This window comes from Dasypus novemcinctus, chromosome 14 (genome assembly GCF_030445035.2).
Source record: "Dasypus novemcinctus isolate mDasNov1 chromosome 14, mDasNov1.1.hap2, whole genome shotgun sequence".
Taxonomy (NCBI): Eukaryota; Metazoa; Chordata; class Mammalia; order Cingulata; family Dasypodidae; genus Dasypus; species Dasypus novemcinctus.
In genome coordinates this window covers 31363691-31386003 of record NC_080686.1, presented here as the reverse complement: position 1 = coordinate 31386003, position 22313 = coordinate 31363691, and the positions used below count along the sequence as shown (strand labels likewise).

Here is a 22313-nt window from a genome sequence, read left to right as displayed (position 1 = left end):
AATTTATAAGAATTAATGGATGCCTCAGAAATTGGGATCTCAGGACATTACTAGCAAGCACTCCTGTATTTTCTTGGATAATACTTTCCGAGAAATCAATTGCACTTGTTCTGTGTCAATGCATAACAGGCCACTTTTCCTTCCTACTATCATAAAAATGAAATGCATAATTTATTTCATCCTTAAAATATAATGCTATAATTTTACTAATGGAGATACAGTGAAATTATGTAGAGAGACTGAATTAACTACAAAAACTACAATCAGTGGTTAAACATTTATTATACTATACTTGAAGATCTTAGCCATTTTTTCCTATGTGACATCTAGAAGGAACATTTTGAAAACCCACAGTTTAAAAAAAAAATCTGTGCATAGATTTGTGCAAATAGTTCCATCCTCAATGTGTTATAAATCAACAGACCTGAAATGTCAAAAGGAAAAATCCTCCAAGATTCCAACATTTGGTTAGATAACTTGCCTACTATATAGTACTTGGTTTGACTGGTATCCTAGACTTGAATGATTAAAGCCAAGCAAAATTTTACAGCCTAGATGGAAAAAGAAATGGTCTTTAGGATTGAGTGAAATGTGTACTATTCACTGTTCTTTAGCAGATAATTCATTGCTACAATTAGCTAGCTGCCAGCAATTTGTCAACACTATCTTTCAAGAGACAAAATTCACCATAATTCATTCCTTCTATTTAGTGAGATGATCACGAACATTCGTTTCTTTTCCTTTTCCTTTTGCTAGAGTACAAGTTGAAATATGTTTAATCTTAATCCCATAAGTGCTACTTGTGTGCCTATTTTTCTACTTTAGATAAATAATGCAGGAAAAATTGCCATTTGTTCATTAACCCATTCCTTCAACACATTACTTCTACTGAGCAAATATTTAATTCAATTTACACAGAATTATAAAGACTCTACAACATACGTAACAATTTATTTACCCTAAAATTATACTTGAATAGGGAAAAGAATTTGGAGGATGTTTTCTTGGAAATATTTAAAATGTCAAGTTGTGAGGCTGGTGGGACAGATGAAATTTGTGTGTCTGTGGATATGTGTGTAGGGAGGGGCAATATTAGTAAGAAACAAGATATAAAGCAGAGAAATCAACATTCATCATTAAAGAAAGAGTCTAAAGGCCCACTGTATAAAACTATTCCACACGTTAATTTTGTATGGGAAACCTACAGGTGCACTTCTTTTTTTAAAAGCTTGCTGTCAAGGCTAAGATTAGTTTGTAAATTTGTTTCTTTTAAATGTATAGCTCTTCTACTGTATGTCTTAAGAGATAAGAGGTAACGATCTGGGCAGGAAAAATGGGATAAGAAGATTGAAACTCCAAAGGGATACATGGTATTTGGCTTGAAAATAATATGCAGGTTTCTAGGGTAAAGAAACAAAAGATATTTGTGCAACCTGCATATTGTGAAACTTCGTGTGATATCAGCAGATTGCACAACTTTCCTTAAGTCTCATCAATCAGCATTCCTTGGATGTGGAGGAATTCTTCTTTTAACATAATTCCTAACAGCATCTGGGATTTATTATAGGAGGATTCCACTGTATTCATCAGGAATAAGATAGGAATTTCTAAAAGTGGAACTCTGCTGACCCATATACTGCAATAGCTGAACAAAAATTTAAAAAACAACAAAACCAATTCACCTTATTCTTTCCAATAACAAGAAATTCACTTAGGTACAATGTCCTTCCCATCAATAACTCTTCTGAAATTGCACATTAGTGTGTCTGGAGGTATGCACAAAATGTTTCTTTATCTTCCTGTTGAAGTTGTCATTCAAAGAGTATTATATTTATATCTGATCCAAATTCATAATTTTTTAAGGAACACTCATCACTATGACCCAAGAGTTCTTGGAAAATGTGGCATGTGTGGGGCATTCCAACCTCATACAATCAGATCCAAACCTCACCACTTGTGGGTAGACATAAAAAAATCATGGAAGAGTGGAAAAGACGCCACCCACTTGCCCCTGTGAGTTTCAACCCTATCAGCCACCAAAAGGCAGGACCCAGGACATCTGTGTTCTTCAGGCTTACTAGTGGCCAAATTATGTACAGATAAGCAATATAAACAGAATGTTTTGTTTATTTACCAATCAACAAAGCATAATACTGAGCAAGCTTAAAAGTAGTCAAAGTTCACCTGAGTCCAGGTAAGTAGACTTTCTGATAAAATTTGCCACAGAATTTTTTTTCCCTGAGACCCGTATTGCTTTCTTGCGGCGGCTCGCTCGGTCAGTAGAGGTGGGGTCTGGCTGCGGACGAGGGGTCGGTCCAGCTTTGGACGAGGGGTCGGTCCCGCTTGGGACGAGGGGTCGGTCCGGCAGCAGACGAGGGGTCGGTCTCACAGGGGTTGCGCGGTTCGGCTGACGGGGTCGCCCGGCAAAGCCGGCGACGAAGGGGTCACCCGGAGAAGCAGGTGACGAACTGGGGACAAGGGAGGCCAGGCCCTTGTCGGGGGCTCTCAGGACTGGAGGGCACACGGCAGAAGAACTACTGTGGAGACAAGGTAAACACGCAAGTCCACTTTATTGAGGGAGAGGCAACAGTTTTATAGGGGCTGGGGAAGGCTGATTGGTCGAAGCCACGCCCTGTTCTGATTGGTTGCCGGCGAAAGGTCAGTGGGCGGTACTGGACGGGGGAGGGGTGGTGGTTAGGGATTGGCTGTTGCTGTTGCTGGGGGAAGTGGCAGGGCTTAGTGATTGGTGGCTGCTGTTGCTGGGGTAGAGGGCAGACTTGAGTTTCCCGCCCACGCCTGGCTGTTGCTGCTGTCGGGGGAAGGGAAAAGGGCAGACTGGATTTTTCCGCCCACGCCTGGCTGTTGCTGCTGTCGGGGGAGGGGAAAAGGGCAGACTGGAATTTTCCGCCCTGCGCCTGCGCAGGGAGAAAGAAGAAGAAGGGTGCCGCCCCACAAGGCATCGTGTGGCGCCATCCGGGAGGAGGGGCGGCCGCGGAAGCATGGCTGCCGAGAAGGGGAGACCCGAGGGCACTCTGCGCCCATGCCAAGCTCCCTTCAGGGGTGGCGGTGGGCCCAACCAACCACCCTATTATGGGGGCATCGGTTTGGCCTGCTGCGGCTGCTCCCCTGCCAGGCCAGCAAACCACACTTCAGCCCGAGGGGTGACCGCACTTTCTTTTGCTTTCCTCCTGATGCGCTTCCAATTTCATGGACCCCTTCTTTCCACGCTGTCCTGGTTTCTCATACGCCTCCAGTGGGGAAGGACCCAAGTAAGACTAGTCACTTACGCTCCAAACTTGCTGATCTCTTCCTCTCATAAAACCTAACACTTGGGTTACCATCAAGTCCCTAAAACTCCTGCGGTTTCACTACTGACAATCTAATAAATAATTTCATCATTGCCACTGGCTGTTGATAAATGTCTAATTTTTTTTATCCCTTTTATCTTTACATGTACTTTTTAACAGTGGCCTCAGTGCCTTATTCAAAGCTGCAAATACATAATAATGGTATGGACCCAAACAAGTTCTCTATTTTACATTCTGAGAAATGAGCCCAACTCTCTGACCTAGGACAGATCACAAGATCTTCAGGGCATCACTTTGCTCATCTGAAAATTAGAATTCTATTTACTTCAAAAAAGAGTTGTCAGGGCTAAGTGATAATCTATAGGAATTATGAAATTCAGAGACCATCTCTATTAAGTATGTGAAAAGGCTTCATTATTTAGAACTGTGATACAAATATGATATCATTATTATTACTACTATCATTCTAGTTAGTTTTATATTATCTCACCAAATAGATAAGTCTTCTGAAGGAAAAATGTACTAAAAATATTATAACTTTTAGTAACGTTTTATGAAACCTTTCCCAACAGAAATCTTTCTTTTAAATTTTTTACACTTTAAGTAAGAAATGATCACCAGTTATATGAAATTGAATAAGATAAGTGGCTGATAAATATGATAAATGAGAATTTAACAAGTAGGAAAAGAAAACAGTCAATATTGAACACTGAATGTCTTTCTTAATTATCTTTTCATTTTTTTTTATACTCACATGTTTGTTTAATACTTTCAAACAAAATAGAATGCTTAAGCTAAGGAAAGCGACAGGAATGGTGAAATGAAAAAGTCATTGTCTTTATGGAACATTGATCTAAAGAAATTTATGTTTTATATTCATGCAGCTGGAAGGTCATAATCAATATCTTCTGTTTGGTATTTTCTTCTTAAGTTTGTTTTTGTTGGTTAATTTTTAATAAATGTATTTACCTGACAAATCCAGCCTTAATCTGCACAGATTTAGATATACTGAGGCATTCCAGACATAGAAGGAGAAGGAGAAAGGGAAATTCCACATGAATAACTTGTTTATTTGGGTGGGGAGGATTAAAATTTAAACCTATATGTAGTCTTTACCTCACTTATGTATTCACAATATTCTCACAAAACAATTCAAGCACAGATTAAACTACTCGGGAAAATTTTTTCCAAGAGTCTGTTACCCGCTTATTCATATCCAATACCCAATGTGGAAAGTTAGCAAATAGAGACAGCATGTGTTGAAACTATTTTAAATGGTTTTCAACATTTGTGGTATGTTTATATTTTTGCAGGATATGAGTCAAAATTTTCTTTGAAGTATTTTTCATTTCTTACGGTAATAAAGAAAAAAAGGTTTATTTTATTCCTATTCTCCATTAAATTTTAGATAAAGCCACAATTTTCTTCTTGATTTGCCAAAACTATATCCCAGGAAATAGAGAAGAATGCATTAGGTAATTTGGGTCTAAAATATTATCATTCTAACAAAATTTATTAAAATTCCATGTTTCTTTCTTAACATAAACAGTTACTATAAAGAAATTACTGTGTTTAGCATTCCAATATTAAATCATTTATCCATGTATTATTTATATCCCATATATTTCAAAAAGATATGAGTGATTAATTAGACTTTAAATAGAATTGTTAAGAATTCACAATCTAATGAATGCTAAATGAAAACAAGTAAAATTAATCTAAAATTGACAAATTCTTGCTCTCAGAAAGTACTATATGAGCACTGAGAAAAGAAAAGAAAAATCTTCAAAAACTAATTTAAAATCTCTCAGAAGTTTGACCAAATAAAGCTAGTTTCTTTTTTTTTTTCCTTTTGGTTTTTAGGTATTATTAAGTAAGCCAAATACAATAGAAAGGATATATCTCAATTTTAGAACGTGATTAGAAAAGAATCTAATGGTATCTTTTTAGACATGAGGGGAAAATATGGGCTTTGGAGGAATTCAGAGCTGATAAAACAAACATTTGCAAAAAGTGATGAATGACATTACCACAGTCTGAATGATGGCATGCCATTATCATCATGAGATTATGGAGTATCTACTTAAGTTTATAAATAGCAGGAAGTAGCTTTAAAAGAAAAAAATTAATGCAGCCCTGGGTTATACTCCAAGGATAATATTTGTATCAAGTGCATATGCCATTGTTCTCTCTGATGTGTGGGCATTATTTGGAACATTGGATTTGGTTGTAGCATAACCCATATTTTAGAGGAGATTTGGCAAGTAAGAATATGTTCAAAGAAAGCATCAAAGGTACTGAAATCTTTGAAAGCTATACAATGTAAGAGCTGGTTGAAAAGAAAAATTGTGTTTTGGCTGAAAAACACTAAGTCTCAGATGGGACATGCTAATAGTGTCTAATAACTGAAGATCAATTAAGTGGAAGAAAAAATGGATTTATGCTATTACTCTAGGAGGAGGTGGTGGTACAATGGCTACAAATGGTAATGAGGAATGTAAGAACATATCTAACAAATGATACCAAGGATGTGCAGTAGAAGGGAAATTGACTAGTGCCCAAATACTGTTCTGTTCTATTAGCTTTGGGACCCTGGTCCAGTTACTTAGCTTCGCTGAAGCAGCTTTTGTTTTCTCCTCTATAAAATGGATATCCCTGCATTGGAGGGATGGGAATGGTACCTCTCGGAACGCCGAGGTAAAGGAGAGGGAAAGACTGAATGCTGTGTCCACCATAGTTCTTTCTATTATTCTTTTAAGGTTCAACCATTTGATGACATAATAGAGGGAAATAAAATATTTTCAAGAATTATTACTGACCAATTTCATTTATTCAAATATAAACTATATTTTATTTATTCAAATATAAACTATATTTGAATAAATGGGGACACAGAAGTGAAAAAATGGACAAAAATTCCTGCCCTCATAGACCTTATATTGTAGTGGAAGAGAATGCCAATAAAAAGCAAAGATAAGTAAATTAATAGTATTGTGGAAGGTGTTAAATATTATATGGGAAAATGTGAAATTTTAAACAGGCTTAGGAAAGCTTTGATAAGAAGGTGAAATGTGAGCACACATAGAGTTCATTAGTAATTTTTTAAAAGTAAGTCCATTAAGAAGTCCATCAGGAAGGGTGATGCCCTCAACTAAATCTCGTGATCCAAACACTGTACCAAACTATGTGATCTCATGAGCAAGTATAGTGGTAAATGACCTGGCCCAAGTATTATGTTTAGCCTCATCCAAGATTACATTAGTCATGTTTTTTGGCAACTCAGTGTCTCTTATAAACTTTATATTTAGAATTTATACCTAGATTTCAGTTTCTCTGATTTTATTCTTTAACATTAAATTGCATTTTAAAAAAAACTTACACATAATGGCTTTGTCTCAATATACTAAGCCGATGAGATAATGTTTAACAAGACCATTACAAGGACTTCAAAACTGTAAGTAGTATTTTAAGATATATATATGTGAACTTCTATAATATGCAAAACATTTGTTTTTCTATCAAGATATATAGAGTTAAATTTATCAAAGTCTAAAATGGCAGCTTACATACTTTAGAATGTTCAATTGCACAAGTAAGCAACTGGCAATGCCAGACCTTTAGTTTTTCTTCCCTCATTGAAACCTTCTTCCCCAGTTGCTAAAAAGAGGTTGGTACCACCCTATTTTATACCCATAATAAAGCTGGCCACCTGCTGATGCCAGCATTCAAATGACTATGGGAGAAATACTGTACACATGTTTTTAAATATTCTTTAATTTAAAGAATTTTTTCTATGCCTTCTAGATTGATTTCCCTCTTAGAGTATATATTAGTTTTAGAGACAAAAAATAAATAAATATATATACTTACAGTTCCTGTTAATTTTGATGCTTTCTCAAATTCTTCACCCTCCTCCATAAGTGCTTCTTCAGTCCCAGGTAAAGAATCTTTTTTAGTAAAAAAAACAAATAACTTACAGTCACATAATCTCTGAATTAACTATCTAATATATAAACCTATTGTGAGAAGAATATTAAAGTGACTAAACTGGCTTTTGGAAAAACATAGTGCATATAAGTTAAAATAGTCTAGATGATAGAATTTTTTTAGCTCAACGATAACTTATGAAAATGTGAAGTGATCTAATTTAGAAGAATATGGTGATGTCAGGAATGTGTATGAGCTGTAGATATCTTAATTATTCAAATAAAGAAATTCTTTTTTGGCATTCTATTAAGTTGATTGTTGAAATATATTTAATGTCCCTTTTCTGTTTTGTAATTTTTCTTTGTTTTACCCATTAACTCTCTTTTAATTGACTACATTGTTTAAATATTATTTTGTGTTTCTCTTTTAAATAAAATGGAAAAATCTGAAGAGTTCAGTGAAGGATTCATTTAATTAAATGGCGGTAGATTTTCCATTTTAATGTATCAAGCAAGAAGTCATGATTACTTAGCCTGAGTAGACTGAGTGGTGAGTGAGCAGTAACTTTCAAATTCATGAATGAAATGATGGCAACCCTTTCTCTATGTAACTGAGTTAATAATTTGTAACAACAAAGATTTCTATGGGTTATAAGGAATTCTACAATAAGGATAAATATATAGAGCATCTGAAAATACTCTGTATCAGAGACTGTTATAGTCAGCTTCCCTTAATTGAGTTTTAACTCCTATTCAAATGAAAAATCAGTTAAGAAGAAGGTATTTTAAACTACTGGACACTTTTAAAATTGATTCTGTACTTTTATTAATATTTGAGAAAGCCATATGAATCCCTAAAGAAGATTTTCTTTAGCTCCATGTATAGAGAGAGACAGATTTTTCTGTTGCATAAAATGTCTGGCATGATCTGGGAAGAAAATCAGAGCATTAAATCCTTCAAATCCTTAATGGCCACCAGAGACCAGGGAGACATGGAAAGCTTAGCACAAATCCATAATCGTAGTTGTTTGAATCATGGAGCTTTCTCTTTGTAATCCAGAATTTTACATTCAAGAGGAAAAGTTACTAAATCCCAGGGTACATAGTGTTTCCAGATGGAATGTAGATTTCATGTTAGAACACGGTCTGCTTTCCACCATAAAACTAACTTTGGGAGCATCGCCTACATTCTCAAGTTGTAAATAAATTTTAAAATTTTACATATTCCCCTCCAAAGAGAACCTAGACATTAGAAAGAAGCAAATGAGGATAATGAGGATAATGATGAAAATCACTCCAAGTTTAGAAATATTAATCCACCTGGAAAGAGTATTAGAACCTTATCTATTAAAGTTGTAAATAGTTGTAAGTGTTAGGATAGGTTCTTTAAATTAGGGAGTAAATTAAGCATAGTTTAACTCTTCCAAGATTGAATTCTACTATACAAAACTGTGCACCTTAGGATAGAAGGATAACTGATATGCTGCCAAAATATTTAGAAATCACATACCTGATCATATAAAAAACAATCAAGTTGAATGAGCCCTGCTGAATAGTTCAAATTTAGTGAAAGGACCCCCATCTAATAAGCTATTAATAATAGACAGCATTAAAATAAAAGCGTAGTGTTTAATGTTTGGAGGGGTACACTCCATTAACTTTTATTGTTTTTTAAGTGTTATGAGTAAATTGCTTACTAACAATAATTGGTGGGTATATATATGAAAAAAAGTTGCTCTGTTTATTCCAGATAAATTTTTTATAAGTATACATGACTTTCAAAATACAGGTGATTAATTCCATGAGCTTCTTTTATTTTAAATCACAAAGGGGTAAAATGAGTCTCTAAATTTGTAGAATATTAGAGAGTTTATCTAGTCTCTTCCTTTTAGAGAAGAAGAAACTGAAGCATAGAGAGGTAAAGTAATTTTGTCAAAGTCTAACAACTTCTGGCAGAACTTGGACTAGAAATTTAGCCTCTGTGGTTGACTAGGAAGGCTGGTAGGACCTTAGAAATTTGTAGAGTTTATCACAATGCTTACCTTTATCCAACTTATCCCTGATTTATTTCTTACTTTGCTGATTATATCCAATGTGTTTTTTATGCATAAAATTACACCACTTCACAGAAATATTTATATTTATTGACTCAAGTTCAAGGTGGATACATAGTTGACATAAAATCACATTAGCATTTTTGGATAATGCCAATATTATCTAGTTATTGGGTCTAATTATTTGATTAACTTAAGTAGGAAAGAATATACTAAATCAGAAACCCATATTTTGGAATTTGCTGATTAAATCTACACATATTTGACTGTGAGCCCTGCTGGTTATAAACATGTCAGGAAAGAAGCTTAAACTGAATGAGTACATTTTTTCAGTGGATGCAAGGAAGTATAATCAACAACATGATTCTTGTGCATTGCTTAATTACCCAGAAGTCTAAATCCCTACAATGCTCAATAATTACATAAATGTGATTGCTGAAAGATATATGTCTGTAGACTGGCAGATTGGAGTAGTTTGATAGAATTAAACCAATTAATGAGTAAGTAGTTAAATAGCATCTGTCTTGTGTCTAGTTTTGGACATTATGGGCAACACAGGAAAACCTCAACGAGCATATAATCCAATTGAGATGAGAAAACAAACATACAAGAAGCATTTCAAGAATAATTAGGGGCTAAGAAAAGGGGGAAGGAATATCAGTATGGGCTGGAGGTAAGCGACATTTGCAAGTTACCTTAGAGCAGGGGATCGGAATGGGCAGAGGGCAGAGAAAGAATGTACTAACAGGGAAAAATGGTCTAAGTAAAGGCACAGATGCAAGCATACCAGTGAGGAGAGGCCAGGTTGACTTCAGAAGCTAAGCATGTGCCAACAAATGACTGGTCTGTGGCTTCTGTGACAACTTTCAATACTGGTGTGTTTGAGTTTTCTAGCTGCTAAAAAAACATCACACGGTGGGTTTGCCTAAATAATGGGCCTTTATTGGCTCATGGTTTGGAGGTTAGGAGAAGTCCAAAACTGAGAGTCAGCAAGGTGATGCTTTCTCTCTAAAGGCTGGGGCATTCTAGGGTTGGCTGCAGGTGATCCTTGGTCCTTGGCTTTTCTGTCCCAAGGCCACGAACATGGAGGCATCTTCTCCTTTCTCTTCATGGTCCTGTTGACTTCCAGCTTCCGGCTGCTGCTTGTGGCTTTTCTCTCTGTGGCCTTCTTTATAAAGTCTCCAGTAATAGGATTAAGATCCATCCTGATTCAGGTGGGCCACACTTTAACTGAAGTAACCTCATCAAAAGATCCTATTTATAAGGGTTCACACTCACAGGAATGGGTTAATATTAAGAACAAGTTTTTCTGGAGTACAGAGCTCCAAGCCATCAGATGGTGTTAAAGATCTATCAAGTGTGTGCCATGCCACCAGAACTACAATAGATTCATTCATATTTATAAACTATTATCATTTACACTCCCATACCACTTTATTTTTCAATGTTTATTATGTAATATTTGATGTATACAAAGAATATATATAATATATATTTGCTATAGAACACAGTAATAAAATGAATGTGCCAAACCCACCTCCTAACTTGAGAACTAGAAAATTTCCAATAACCTTCATATACCTATGACCTCTTTTCTATCCCATGCCCCTACTTCCCTTGCCTCCTAAATACAACCGCCACTTTTGAGTCTATCATTTCCTTCTTTAAATATGGATTTATCACTTACATATGTTTCCTGGAGAACACGTTGTTTAGATTTGCTTATTTTTGAGCTTTATAAAAATGGCATTCTGTGCTTTTCATTCAGTCAGTCAACATTGTACTTGTAAAACTCATTCAGTGGAGAGCTGGAACATGCTCATAGCAGACGGGCTGAGCCAGCTGTCATTTGTTCTCACGTCTGAGTTGCGTGCCAGTAGGGTAGTAGCTTGAAGTCAGCCATGGAGGGAGTATTTAAACCACGGAAATCCTCAATCTCTACAAATCAAGGTTTTCATTTTCAAAGAACCAGTCAAACATTTATCAAGACGCTATTGATTTCATTCATCCTATGTGTGTAGTTAAAACGCATTCAGTTTTCCTACAGTATAACAATTGTGCCATTTATTCATTTTCCCATCTACAGATATAAGTAGTTATTACTAATATTCACAATGCTGATGTGAATACAGTTGTTCACATTTCCTTGTATATGAGTTACTTACCTAGAAGTGAAGTTTCTGATTTTTAGGTTAAACAACTGTTCAACATTTTAAGATAATGGAAAATTGTTTCCCAAAATAGTTTGTACCCCATTAGTAGCATGTGACTTTCTTTAATCTATGTCTTCACCAGCACTTGGTTTTGTCATTTCTCGCAATTATGGCCAAAAAAGTGATTTTAAAACAGCATTTCATTGTGGTCTTAAATTGCTTTTCCTGATTACTAGGATAATAAGCATTTTTCATATGCTCATTGGCCATTTGTATTTCCTCTTCTCTGACATGTTTATTCATATCCTTTGCCTATTTTTCTAATGGTTTATCAATCTTTTCTTATTTAAGCTTTAGGAGTTTTTTAAATATCCTGCTTCTTCTCCTCCTCTGCTCTTAACCTCAGGACTCACGCAGCTTGACCAAGGGTGCCAGTGGTTGGCATGTAGCCTGCAGCTATGGTTGATTTGGTTGTCGGGGGAGATTTTTAGTTTTATTTTTACTTTTGTGTGTGTGTGTCTTCAATTGCCACCAAAACAACAACAGACAATGTTGGATTTTAAACTTACCCAAAGAATCTGGGATTATTTCATCTGGAGAATGAAGTATTTGTGACATTTCTTCTGTCCTTTCTGCTAGGTTTTCTCCTTGAAGCCTAAATAATTAAAAATAGTCACTGAAATCTCTAACAATGCTGAACTATGAATTACAAACTACATACAATTGGAGACATGATTGTAAATTTCTAGATTCTATGCTTAGATATGCTTCTTCAAAGTAAAAATAAAAGGTTACTAAAGTGTTCTTTCTTTTTGAAACTTTAAGAAAAACTATTCTCTTGTCTCTTGTATATACATGGGAAGAGTTGTATAGGTAGCACCTGCTTTTCTTCTTAGCCTGACTAGATGAAGGATAATAAGCAAATGTTTTCACTGAAAAGGGGAACTGAGCAAAAGGAAAGCAATGATCTAACACAGCAAGTTCACCTAAGGTTTGAGTCCAGGCAGCATGAAAGGACTGTCATGCTTACAGAGGAATTTATCAAACATAATTCTTAAAATCACAGTTATTACCAGTCAACCTGAGGATAAGAGCCTGCAAGTCAAGGTAAGTCAACAAAAAAACCTGGACATCTTTGGGAGAGATGGATAGTGTAGGTCATTTTACTATAATATATTTCTGAGTTCTAGATCCTCATCACTGCAGTGAGAAATGTGGACACAATATTTAATTCAAACAGTTTGGGTTTATAGTTCTTTCACAAAACACATTACAGAAGGAGGTAGAGCTTCACAATAAATGTTGTGAAGTGTGTCCTAAAAACATCAGAATAAAAGATAGCTCTGCTAACTATGTATATATCAAGCAATCCAGAGATTGGGTTTCTACCTGTTACTTCTTCTCCTGTATTTAGTTGATGACAATTGCCCTCATAAAAAAGTATTAAGAAATGCATAACAAATAGCATTAACATTAAAACAAATACTAAACTCAAATACAATTCATCACTGTACCAGGCTCAAAAGTTATAATTTCCAGTCATTACAGAGATTTGTTTTTATATACCACAATGGCATCACATAATAAGTTCCATCTGCCTTTTATAAATTCAAGCATATATGCATGTGTCTATATTTTGTGTAACTATAAATATTGTAGCTAATATTTGCATATTTATTCTTTTATTATTAAATCTTGCACATCTCTGTATATGTTATACATTTATACTTATGTATTACATTCTATACATGAAAACATATTTACTGTATTGTATGACCTAATTAAGGAATTCTCAAGGGTAATTTCCTAAGAGAATCAAGAAAAAAGAAGCTATGTCGTAGTTAGTTTGCTCATTGCATGCTTTCGCAAAACCAAATATTTATTAAGCATTTGTTACTATGTGCAATAATAAGTCACTTGTTGTAGAGATGCAAAGAAATTATGACTATCCCTGATTTCACAGAGTTCTCAATTTAGCTGAGCTTTTAAAAAGACAAATGGCCATGAAAAAACAACCCAAGAAATTGGGTGGCCTCTCAGATGCCATGAAGCTGCTCCTTTTTGTCCAAACACTGCCCTCCAGATACCTTAAGGTTGAGTTTGTTGTCATTTGGCACCAGTTCCATTGAGGAATGCTTCACATCCCTGCTATCCTTGAGCCCTCTGCCAATGTTTTCCAAACTGTAATCCACACAGCACTCCTTCTGTAAGAGGTTAATAGGCGCTATGCAAACAAGAGTTGTGTGGGCAGGTCCGGGAAATACAGCCTTAATAAAAATTAAATCACTTTTTTTCTTCCATTTTTACCTCAAGAGTTTCACCCCTACTCCTACAGCCAAACCTTTTCTCTTTGCTTTCTAAAACCCCTCTTCCATGTTAAACAAACTCCCCTACATTCTCAGCCACTAAACAAAATGTTTTCTGTTCCTCCTTGTCATAACCAAAATCCAAACCCTTCTCTGCTCTAAAAATATTACATCCCTAGGCAGTATCCCTTCCGTAATGAAGGCTGTTTGACCTCTCACCTTAGCTAACACAAGAAAATATATAATGACCGTTCTTCTCTCTGCCTGTGAAGACTCTGTTCAGGCTCGAAGTTTTCTTCTTCAATTCAAGTGTCAATATTATCTGTGTGACTTTTATTTTCATGTGTATCCACCACCTCACCTCAAAAACCCTCCACCTATTCAAGTTGGAGGTTTTTCACGTCCATGTCACCCTTTCTATCCCAAGGCCAGACAGCTCATAACTGCTCCAGGTCACAAAATTTTAACTCCAGTTTTCCTTGTTCTCTGACAAACAACTCACCTCTTTCAGGCTTTCACATTCTCCTCTCCTTAACACTTTCTCTTCAACAAAATATAGACCCTCCAGCTTCTTGTTCCCTCTATTTTCTCTCAGAGTATCTGGCCTCTCCTGGATTCCCTTCCTTCCCTCCTCACCTAGAGACTCAATGCTTCATCAGCTCCCTGGTACCCTGTCCTTACCTCTTCCTGCCCAACAAAACCCCAATCCTGTAATCATCCATCTTCCCCTGCTTATGTGTGGCTGAACATTACTGTAGAAAATCATAACACTCTAGGCTTGCTGTGAGTGCAAATTCATGGTCTCCAACTTTAAACTTGGGCTGCTTGTCTGTTTTCCTTGCCTTTCAAGTCTATTCAAAAGTGTCACTTCCTCTCTATGCCATCAAGAGAAATTAATCAGGAATAAAGACCTTCAACTCTCTTTCACACACCACTTACAGAATTATCTGTACCCCAATCCATATTCACCACCTTTCCAGTTCCCTGAGGGTGAGAGGCCCTATCTCCTATTTAAGGTTACCTTCTCCATCAGTCCAGTAACTTGGATCCCAGCATCTCATCTTCCTCACATCACTACCACCTCTCATTCCATTCATCTCTGCTGGTCATTTCCCACAGCATATAAACAAGCATACTTACCTTTCTTTCTTTAAAAAAAAAAAAAAAAGGACCCTTCCATCATCATATAAAATATCTTGTTCATTCTTTTTTGAGCCAAACGTCTTAAACATTCTTCATTCAATGCCTTTACTTCTGGGAAGCGAACGTAGCTCAATTGATAGAGTGTCCTTCTACCATACAGAGGGTCCAGGGTTCAATCCCTAGGGCCTCTTGACCCATGTGGTGAGCTGGCCCACGCACAGTACTGCATGCCCAAGGAGTGCCATGCCATGCAGGGGTGTCCCTGTGTAGGGGTGCCCAACGTTCAAGGAGTGTGCCCCGTAAGGGAGCCGCCCCACGTGAGAAAAGCACAGCCCACCCAGGAGTGGTGCTGCACACACGGAGAGCTGACGCAGCAAGATGACTCAGGAAAAAAGAGACACAGTTTCCCAGTGCCACTGGATAATGCAAGCAGATGCAGAAGAACATACAGCAAATGGACAGAGAGAACAGACAAGGGGTGAAACCCCGGGGGGAAGGGGAGAGAAATAAATTTTAAAAATTTTAAAAATGCCTTTACTTTCATAGTTTTCATTCACTCTTCAGTTTACTTTAATTTGGCTTCTGCCTCTATGACTCTGAGAAAACTACTTCCACCAAGAGTGCATGTTCTTCTAACTGGCAAATACAAAAGAAAACTTCTCACAGCTTGTGTTTAATTGACCTTTCAGCTACACTTCATACTGAATATCTGCTCATTCCTCAGGCTTTCCTTCCTTGTCTTCTGTGGCACTTGTCTTTCGTGTATCTCTGCCTGCCTCTATGTATATGTCTTCGCAGTCTCCTCTATAGGCTCTACTTTCTTTGCAGCCCTTAAAATATCATTTTTTCTCTTCAGTTCTGTCTATGGTCCTTTTCTCACTCTGCACCATCTTCCTGAATTATCTCATCCAATCTATGGTATTAACCATGCATAGGTTGAGATTTTTCAATCTTTGTCTTTAGCTCTCAGTTCAAGATTGGTTTACCTCGAATCTTGCAGGACATTTTACTTGGAGGTACAAGCATCTCTATGGCAACATGACTTTGTTATCATCCAATTCCTCACAGCCCATGGCTAATCAATAAATCTTATGATTGTAGTCCTAAAGATATTTCTTAAATCCATTATTTCTTCTTTATACTACTATTATAGTTTTACTGCTCTTCTTGATATACCTGGATTGTTACATAATTTCCTCACTGAAATTCATACTTAGAGACTTACCCTCCAAAAATCCATTTTGACATGACTACTGGAATGCTCTTAACACAAATCCAACCATATTACTCTCATGCTTGAAACACCTTAGTTAAATAGGTCTAAACACAGTCCAGGGACAGGTTTCAGGACATTCACAAATGAAATGGAAAAATTTTGGTGGACACTCTTTTTTTTTTTTTTTTTTGAGAGAGAGAGAGAGTCAATAACTTCAGCCAGATTCTCAAAATGACCCTTGACACAAAAGAATTTAAGAACTACTATTTTTATTGACTTTCCTTTACCTTCAAGATGAATTATTATTTCCTTGGCAAGTTGAGTCGATTGCACAACTGTACCTGCCTCTGCAAACATTCATCTTTTTGGATATTGCACCATGGATTTTTATGCTTCAGAAACTCAAAACTGCATTCATTTTTTTGTTATTAAGACTTTATAGCCATCAATTATGTCATTATCTCTGATAGGATTTACCTTTTCCTTTTTTAGTGTTTGGCTTATTACTCATTTTCACTCTAGATTCTCTTCTTTTCAGAAATTTTCATTCCAGAAGTGTTAGCACCTGTGTTAACACTAAATCTTAACTGTAGCTGTAGCTTATTTTACCGTATTTTCACTGTTTGCTTAGTTGTCTGTTTGTCAACAAACTGAAGGCATTTCAAATGCAAACATTTCATTTTTCTTATTGTTATGTCCCTAATGCCTAGCTTATATTTAGTTTAGTACATTGTAAGCTCTACGGGAAAAGTATTTTTTAGTGATTATCTCACCTTGGAGATAAGGAAAGGAAAATGGGACCCAGCCTATGTCTGTGAATTTTCCACAGAATGTTATTATAATTATACTCCCTTGAAAAGTGGTAAAGATCATCCTGTCCATGTTAAGGGTTAAGTAGTGCCTTAGTGCAGATTACCCAAATGTAGTGCCTGAGACAGAAGCTTAGGTCTGACCAGATTATTTGGGATATGACCCAAGGGGTAGAAGTGAGGAACAAGGGAGTGAAACATGAAAGGAAGGAAAGCCAATACAAGAATATGTAACTGAGTCAGCCCCTCTAAAGGTGGCTGCTGCTCAGGTTCACTAGAACTTCTGAGGAACCTTAATGAGTCCAATTGAAGGATTAAAGGGTAAAGCATTTATCCATCAACTCCTGGTCAAGGATGGTCTGTGGACATTGATATTCCTGAACTTTCAAGTTGCCTCTATATTAGTGTAGAGAGATTCTTATTGGCTATCCCCAGGCAGGAAATAAAATGTAAAAGGTTCTAGTACGAAGGTATTGGCCAAGAATATGTTCAGATTCTTGAGAAGTCATTTTTGTCTTTTTGTGTTATCATGCATATATATTTAATCCTCCCTGAATACTTTCTGGAATAAATCAGTAGCTAACTAAAGAGCAAACATTGATCAAATGTTTGCTTGAACTGAATTGAATGTACTATGGTTGATGTGAAATTAAATGTCAAACTAAGATTTTCCAAGTTCCCTAGAAGTTCAGAGGGAATGATAAACAAAATCTGAATTAACTGGAGAAGTTTTAATAGAGTAGATGGTCCTTGATCTGAGCTTTGAAATAATACTGAGGTTTGATTGGGTGAAAAATAAGAGAAAATGTGTTTCAGGGAAAGAGGAGAAAATAATAAAATGACACCCAGGCTGGCAATAGAAGCTTTCCTGAGGGAAAATAAGGTAATAAAAGGAAGCAAGCATCTATGGTCAAGTGATTTTTGACAAGCCTGTCAAACCCACTCAGCTCGGGCAGAACAGTCCATTCAACAAACTGTGTGAAAGAACTGGATATCCATAGCCAAAAGAAGGAAAGAGGACCCCTATCTCACACCTTATACAAAAATTAACTCAAAATGGATCAAAAGCCTAAATATAAAAGCAAGAACCATAAAGCTTCTAGAAGAAAATGTAGGAAAATATCTTCAAGACCTGGTGGTAAGTGGTGGATTATTAAAGGAGATAATAGGAGGACGACTGAGATTGACTACTGATGCTTAATTTATGTAGAAGTTTCAATTAACTTTACTGTAAAAGTATGGAAATGTATAGCGTTGATGGTGACACATTATAGTGAGTAACAGCTGGTTTATAAATCAGAATGTGGCTCCAAAGGGAAGTCTAGGGATGCAAATGTCAATTCAAAGAAAGCTAGAGAATAATCTAGTAACTAAATAACACAGTAAACCCAGAAGTAGATGAGAATTGTGGTTGATGGTACAGATGCAAGAGTGTCCTTTGTGAGCTAGAGCACCCGTACATCACTATTGCAGGGTGGTGGGAACATGGAGAAGCATGGGAAAAATACAACTGGAGTGACCTATGGACTGTAGTTAACAGTAGTAATGTAATATTCATGCATCTATGCCAAAGATGTACTGTGTGGATAATGGGGGAGTATGGAAAAAGTGTGCCAAATGTACACTATGCTTCTGGTAATCGTGTGATAATATTACCTCGTGATCTGTAACAAATATTCCAGCACAATGTGGTATGTAGATAGAGGGGTGTTGTATGGAAATTCTGCACATGTGCATGGTTTTTGGTAAGTTGTTTACAACTTCTGTCATAAAAATATATTTAAAAAAAATAACAGGGTGGAGGGGGGGAAAATACACCAAATGTAAGATATGGACTATAGTTGGTAGAAAGATTTTGACAGTATTCTCAAATGTCTCACCACAATACAAGGTGGTGGTGATGGCTGATGTATGGGACCCCTGGATGATGTTATCATGTTTGTTTTGTATGTTCACAGCTTTTACTATATACTTATTGTTTATGTATGTATAATATAATAATAATAGGGTGGGTTTGGGGAAAATACACCAAATGTAAGTTATTTTGGTTAGTAGTAATATTTTGAGGAAGTGCTTTAATCATTAGATTAAAATGTTTCACAGCAATGCAAGGTATTGGTGGTATGGTGAGGTATGAGAGCCCTGTATGATATTATGTATGTTTGTTTTTTAAGTTCACAACTATTATTATACACTTATTGTTGATGCATGTTTATGTATGAGTGATATACTTCAATAAATTTTATAAAAGGAAGCAAGGAAAGAAAATAGAGAAACATTAAGCATAACAAAAATTGACCAATAATCTTTAGTGATAGAAATATGTTGAGAAAAATGAACAATGATACTACATTGATAAGATGAGTTCAGATGGGATCTTAGAAACCAAACAAAAGAAATTAAATTTAATATGGCAGGCAGCTTTGAAAGTTTTTATTTAGATGCCTAATATGATAAAAGCTCTGCTAAGAAAATCACATTCATCTTGGATGGGTGAATTTCAGGAGACCATTTGGGAAACTTTTGCAACAATACAAAAATGGGGGTGCCCAAATGTGGAGGAAGGAGGGTGGGAGTACACTGAGTCCATAAGATGTTCCAAGCACTGGTCCAGGTGCTGGGACAGAGCAGTAAACAAATCTGGCCAAAAGCCCCATCCTTGTGGAGTTTACAGTCTACTGACTGGAAGTGATGCACAAACAAGTAAAACAGAGTGGATCAGGCATCAGTAAGAAGCATGGCTAAAATTAAAGGAGGCAGAAGTAGAGCAGGAAGGCACACAGGCCTATGGGAAGGCTCTGGAGGAGTGGTGGTATGCAACTGTAAAATGGGGCATCCAGGGAAGGTGTCAGTCGAAGATAATATTTGAGCCCAAACCTCAAGAAACCAGGAGTAAGCAAGACAGTTCTCTGGGGAGAGCACAGTGCAGGGGCAGGGAACAGCAAATTCAAATATTCTGAGGCCAAAGGCTAGAGTGGAATGAAAAAGAGAAGAAATAGGAGGTGTTGTCAGAGAGGAGCTGGGGACTAGATCAAGTAGGACATATATCATATGTGTAGACCACTGCAAAATCTTCTCTCTTGAAAATGGGAAGCCAGTGGAGGGGTTTGAAGCAGAGGAATTGCATGCTGTGACTTCCTCTTTAAAAAGGATCACTCTGGCTGCTGTGTTGAGAATAGGCTGTAGAGGGGCAAGCACAGAAGCAAGGAGACTATTTAGGAGGCTATCACCTCAACCTCAGTAAGAGTTGAGTGTGGCTTGCAGAAGGATGGCAGTGGTGGAGGAGGTAAGAACTGAACCAATTCCAGATATATGTTATAGCTAGAGCCAACAGGAGGCCTGATAGATTAGACATGGGATGTGAGAAAAAGAGAGGAATAAACAATGTGGAATAAAAAATTTTATGGGTCTGAGCAACTGAAAGATGGTGTTGAGTTTTTGCTGAGACAAGGAAAATAAAGGGAGAAAATTTTTTGATGGGGACAAAGTACAATTTATTTTGGGACATGTTAAATTTGAAATGCCTTTTGGACATCTAGGCGTAGAGGTAAAGATGCAGTTGGATAACAATGTGGAGATGTTGAAGAGGCTGTCTGGAATGGGATGAAATTTGCCCTCTCTGGGCTTCAAAATATCTACAAAGATTTCCAGAATATGATATAATACTATTTAACTCACCTATTTTCAAGATTATGATACTCTGCTTTATTGCAAAATAAATTGTATTTCCTGATAAATGCCAATTAGATTATGGGAACTAAAATAAACAGTTTTTGGTTTTAAGAAATTTTGAACCATATTTTCAGAGTTAGAAAACTAACTTACCCTCCCCCTCCAAAGTCTTCTTTTAATTCATAAGCATGTTTCATAATACCAATCACTGAGTTATTTCTAAGACTCTTTCTAAATATTAATTTTCCATTTTAGGATTCCAGTTGTTCCTCCAAATTTATTTCTGAGGAAAATTCATTCACTCCATTGTCACTCATTCAATTTTGAAATCTTAAAAAAAATCAAAATTGTTGTCAATGTCAAAAATTTATTGGGGACTGTGGCGGTTAATTTTATGTCAACTTAACTAGCTTGTGGTGTCCTGTTGTTTGGTCAACCGCTGAGCTGGGTGTTGCTGTGGAGGTATTTTGTAATGGGACTAACATCTTCAATCAGTTGTCTGTAAGGAAAGGGGACCACTCTCCTTAAGGTTGGTGGGCTTCATCCAATCAGTAGGAGAACTTAAATGCAAAGAAAGGGTCCAGAAGAAGAATGAGCTCTGCCTCACCACTATAACCTCGACTCTCCATCCTGAGTTTCCAGCCTAAGGAATTTAGACTCAAGACTTCAACATCACTCTTAATGAAATTCCCAGCCTCTGGTCTGCCCTACAGAATTTTGTCTTGCCAGCCTCCCCAACTGTCTGAGCCAATTCTTCGTAATAAACCTTTTCATATATGTTACACTTATCCTGTCAGTTCTCCTTCTCTGGAGAACCCTCAGTGTCACAGGCACCTACCAAAGCAAAGCCCTATGTTGAGCACTGAGCTTAGAATCTGGCATGAGAACAAGTGTACTTGCATGATCTCTCCGATTACTTTGCAAGCTACCTGAACTCAGAGACGAGGTTTGATACTCTTTAGATGCTCAGGACCTGGCATATTAATTCACATCTTGTCCCCCCAAATAACTAGCTAGTTTAAATGATGTTTATCTGAATTCACTGAGACTTCTAATAGGTACCTTTTCCACCCTAGAATAAAGTGACATTTGTCTTATGTAACTTTGCCTCCCCCACTCCTCAAGTCTCAGTTCTTCAGGGAATTACTGGAGGTTGCTCTTTCCACCCTCTTTTCCAAACCCACTTACTGCATCAGGGCATCTGTCCTTAACCGCAGCCATTTCAGTTTAAGCGTTTGGTGGGATGGCCAACTTACTTCAATTCTAGTTTTGCCCTTTGGCACATTCTCTCAGAGTCCCTCAGTAGCATGCTCTACCCCAGCACAGCTATCTCCCAGAATTTCTCCCAAGCACTGCTTTCCCAGGATCTCCTTTGCCAAGAGAAAATTTCCAACAGTACGTAGATTTCCTACTTCTTATTTCAGGATATTCATTTACAAATCTTCCTCCTAGCATTCATCTATAGGTACTGCTGACTCTTGCTGTTTATGTCACATGAGGATAAGTAACAATACATCAAGATGAAGCATCTTTTTCCTGAGAGTGAAATGAAGTAGAATTGCATTCTCCTTCACCAGAGGGCTTTCCTTAAAGTCTGCTTATTAAATTCTCTCCCTCATTCCCAAGCACCTCTGAGCATTAACCTCTAAAATATAATGATTGATGGTGACATAGAGATAAAAACCATTCTCTTTCTCCTGTTAAATTTTTCCTTTAACTTCCTATC

At 36.8% G+C, this 22313-nt stretch overlaps 1 protein-coding gene across 2 annotated transcripts in view; it reads right to left on the bottom strand.

Moving 5' to 3' along the window:
* The window catches only part of C14H8orf34 (chromosome 14 C8orf34 homolog), a 441268-nt gene that overhangs the window by 78312 nt on the left and 340643 nt on the right, over positions 1-22313 (bottom strand). For both annotated transcript variants that reach the window (XM_058275622.2, XM_071207845.1), the window contains exons 9-10: positions 12011-12096; positions 7179-7255 (exon numbers count right to left, since the gene is read on the bottom strand). In XM_058275622.2, coding sequence (XP_058131605.2) covers positions 7179-7255; positions 12011-12096 — 163 coding nt within the window. The remainder of the gene's footprint in view (positions 1-7178; positions 7256-12010; positions 12097-22313) is intronic.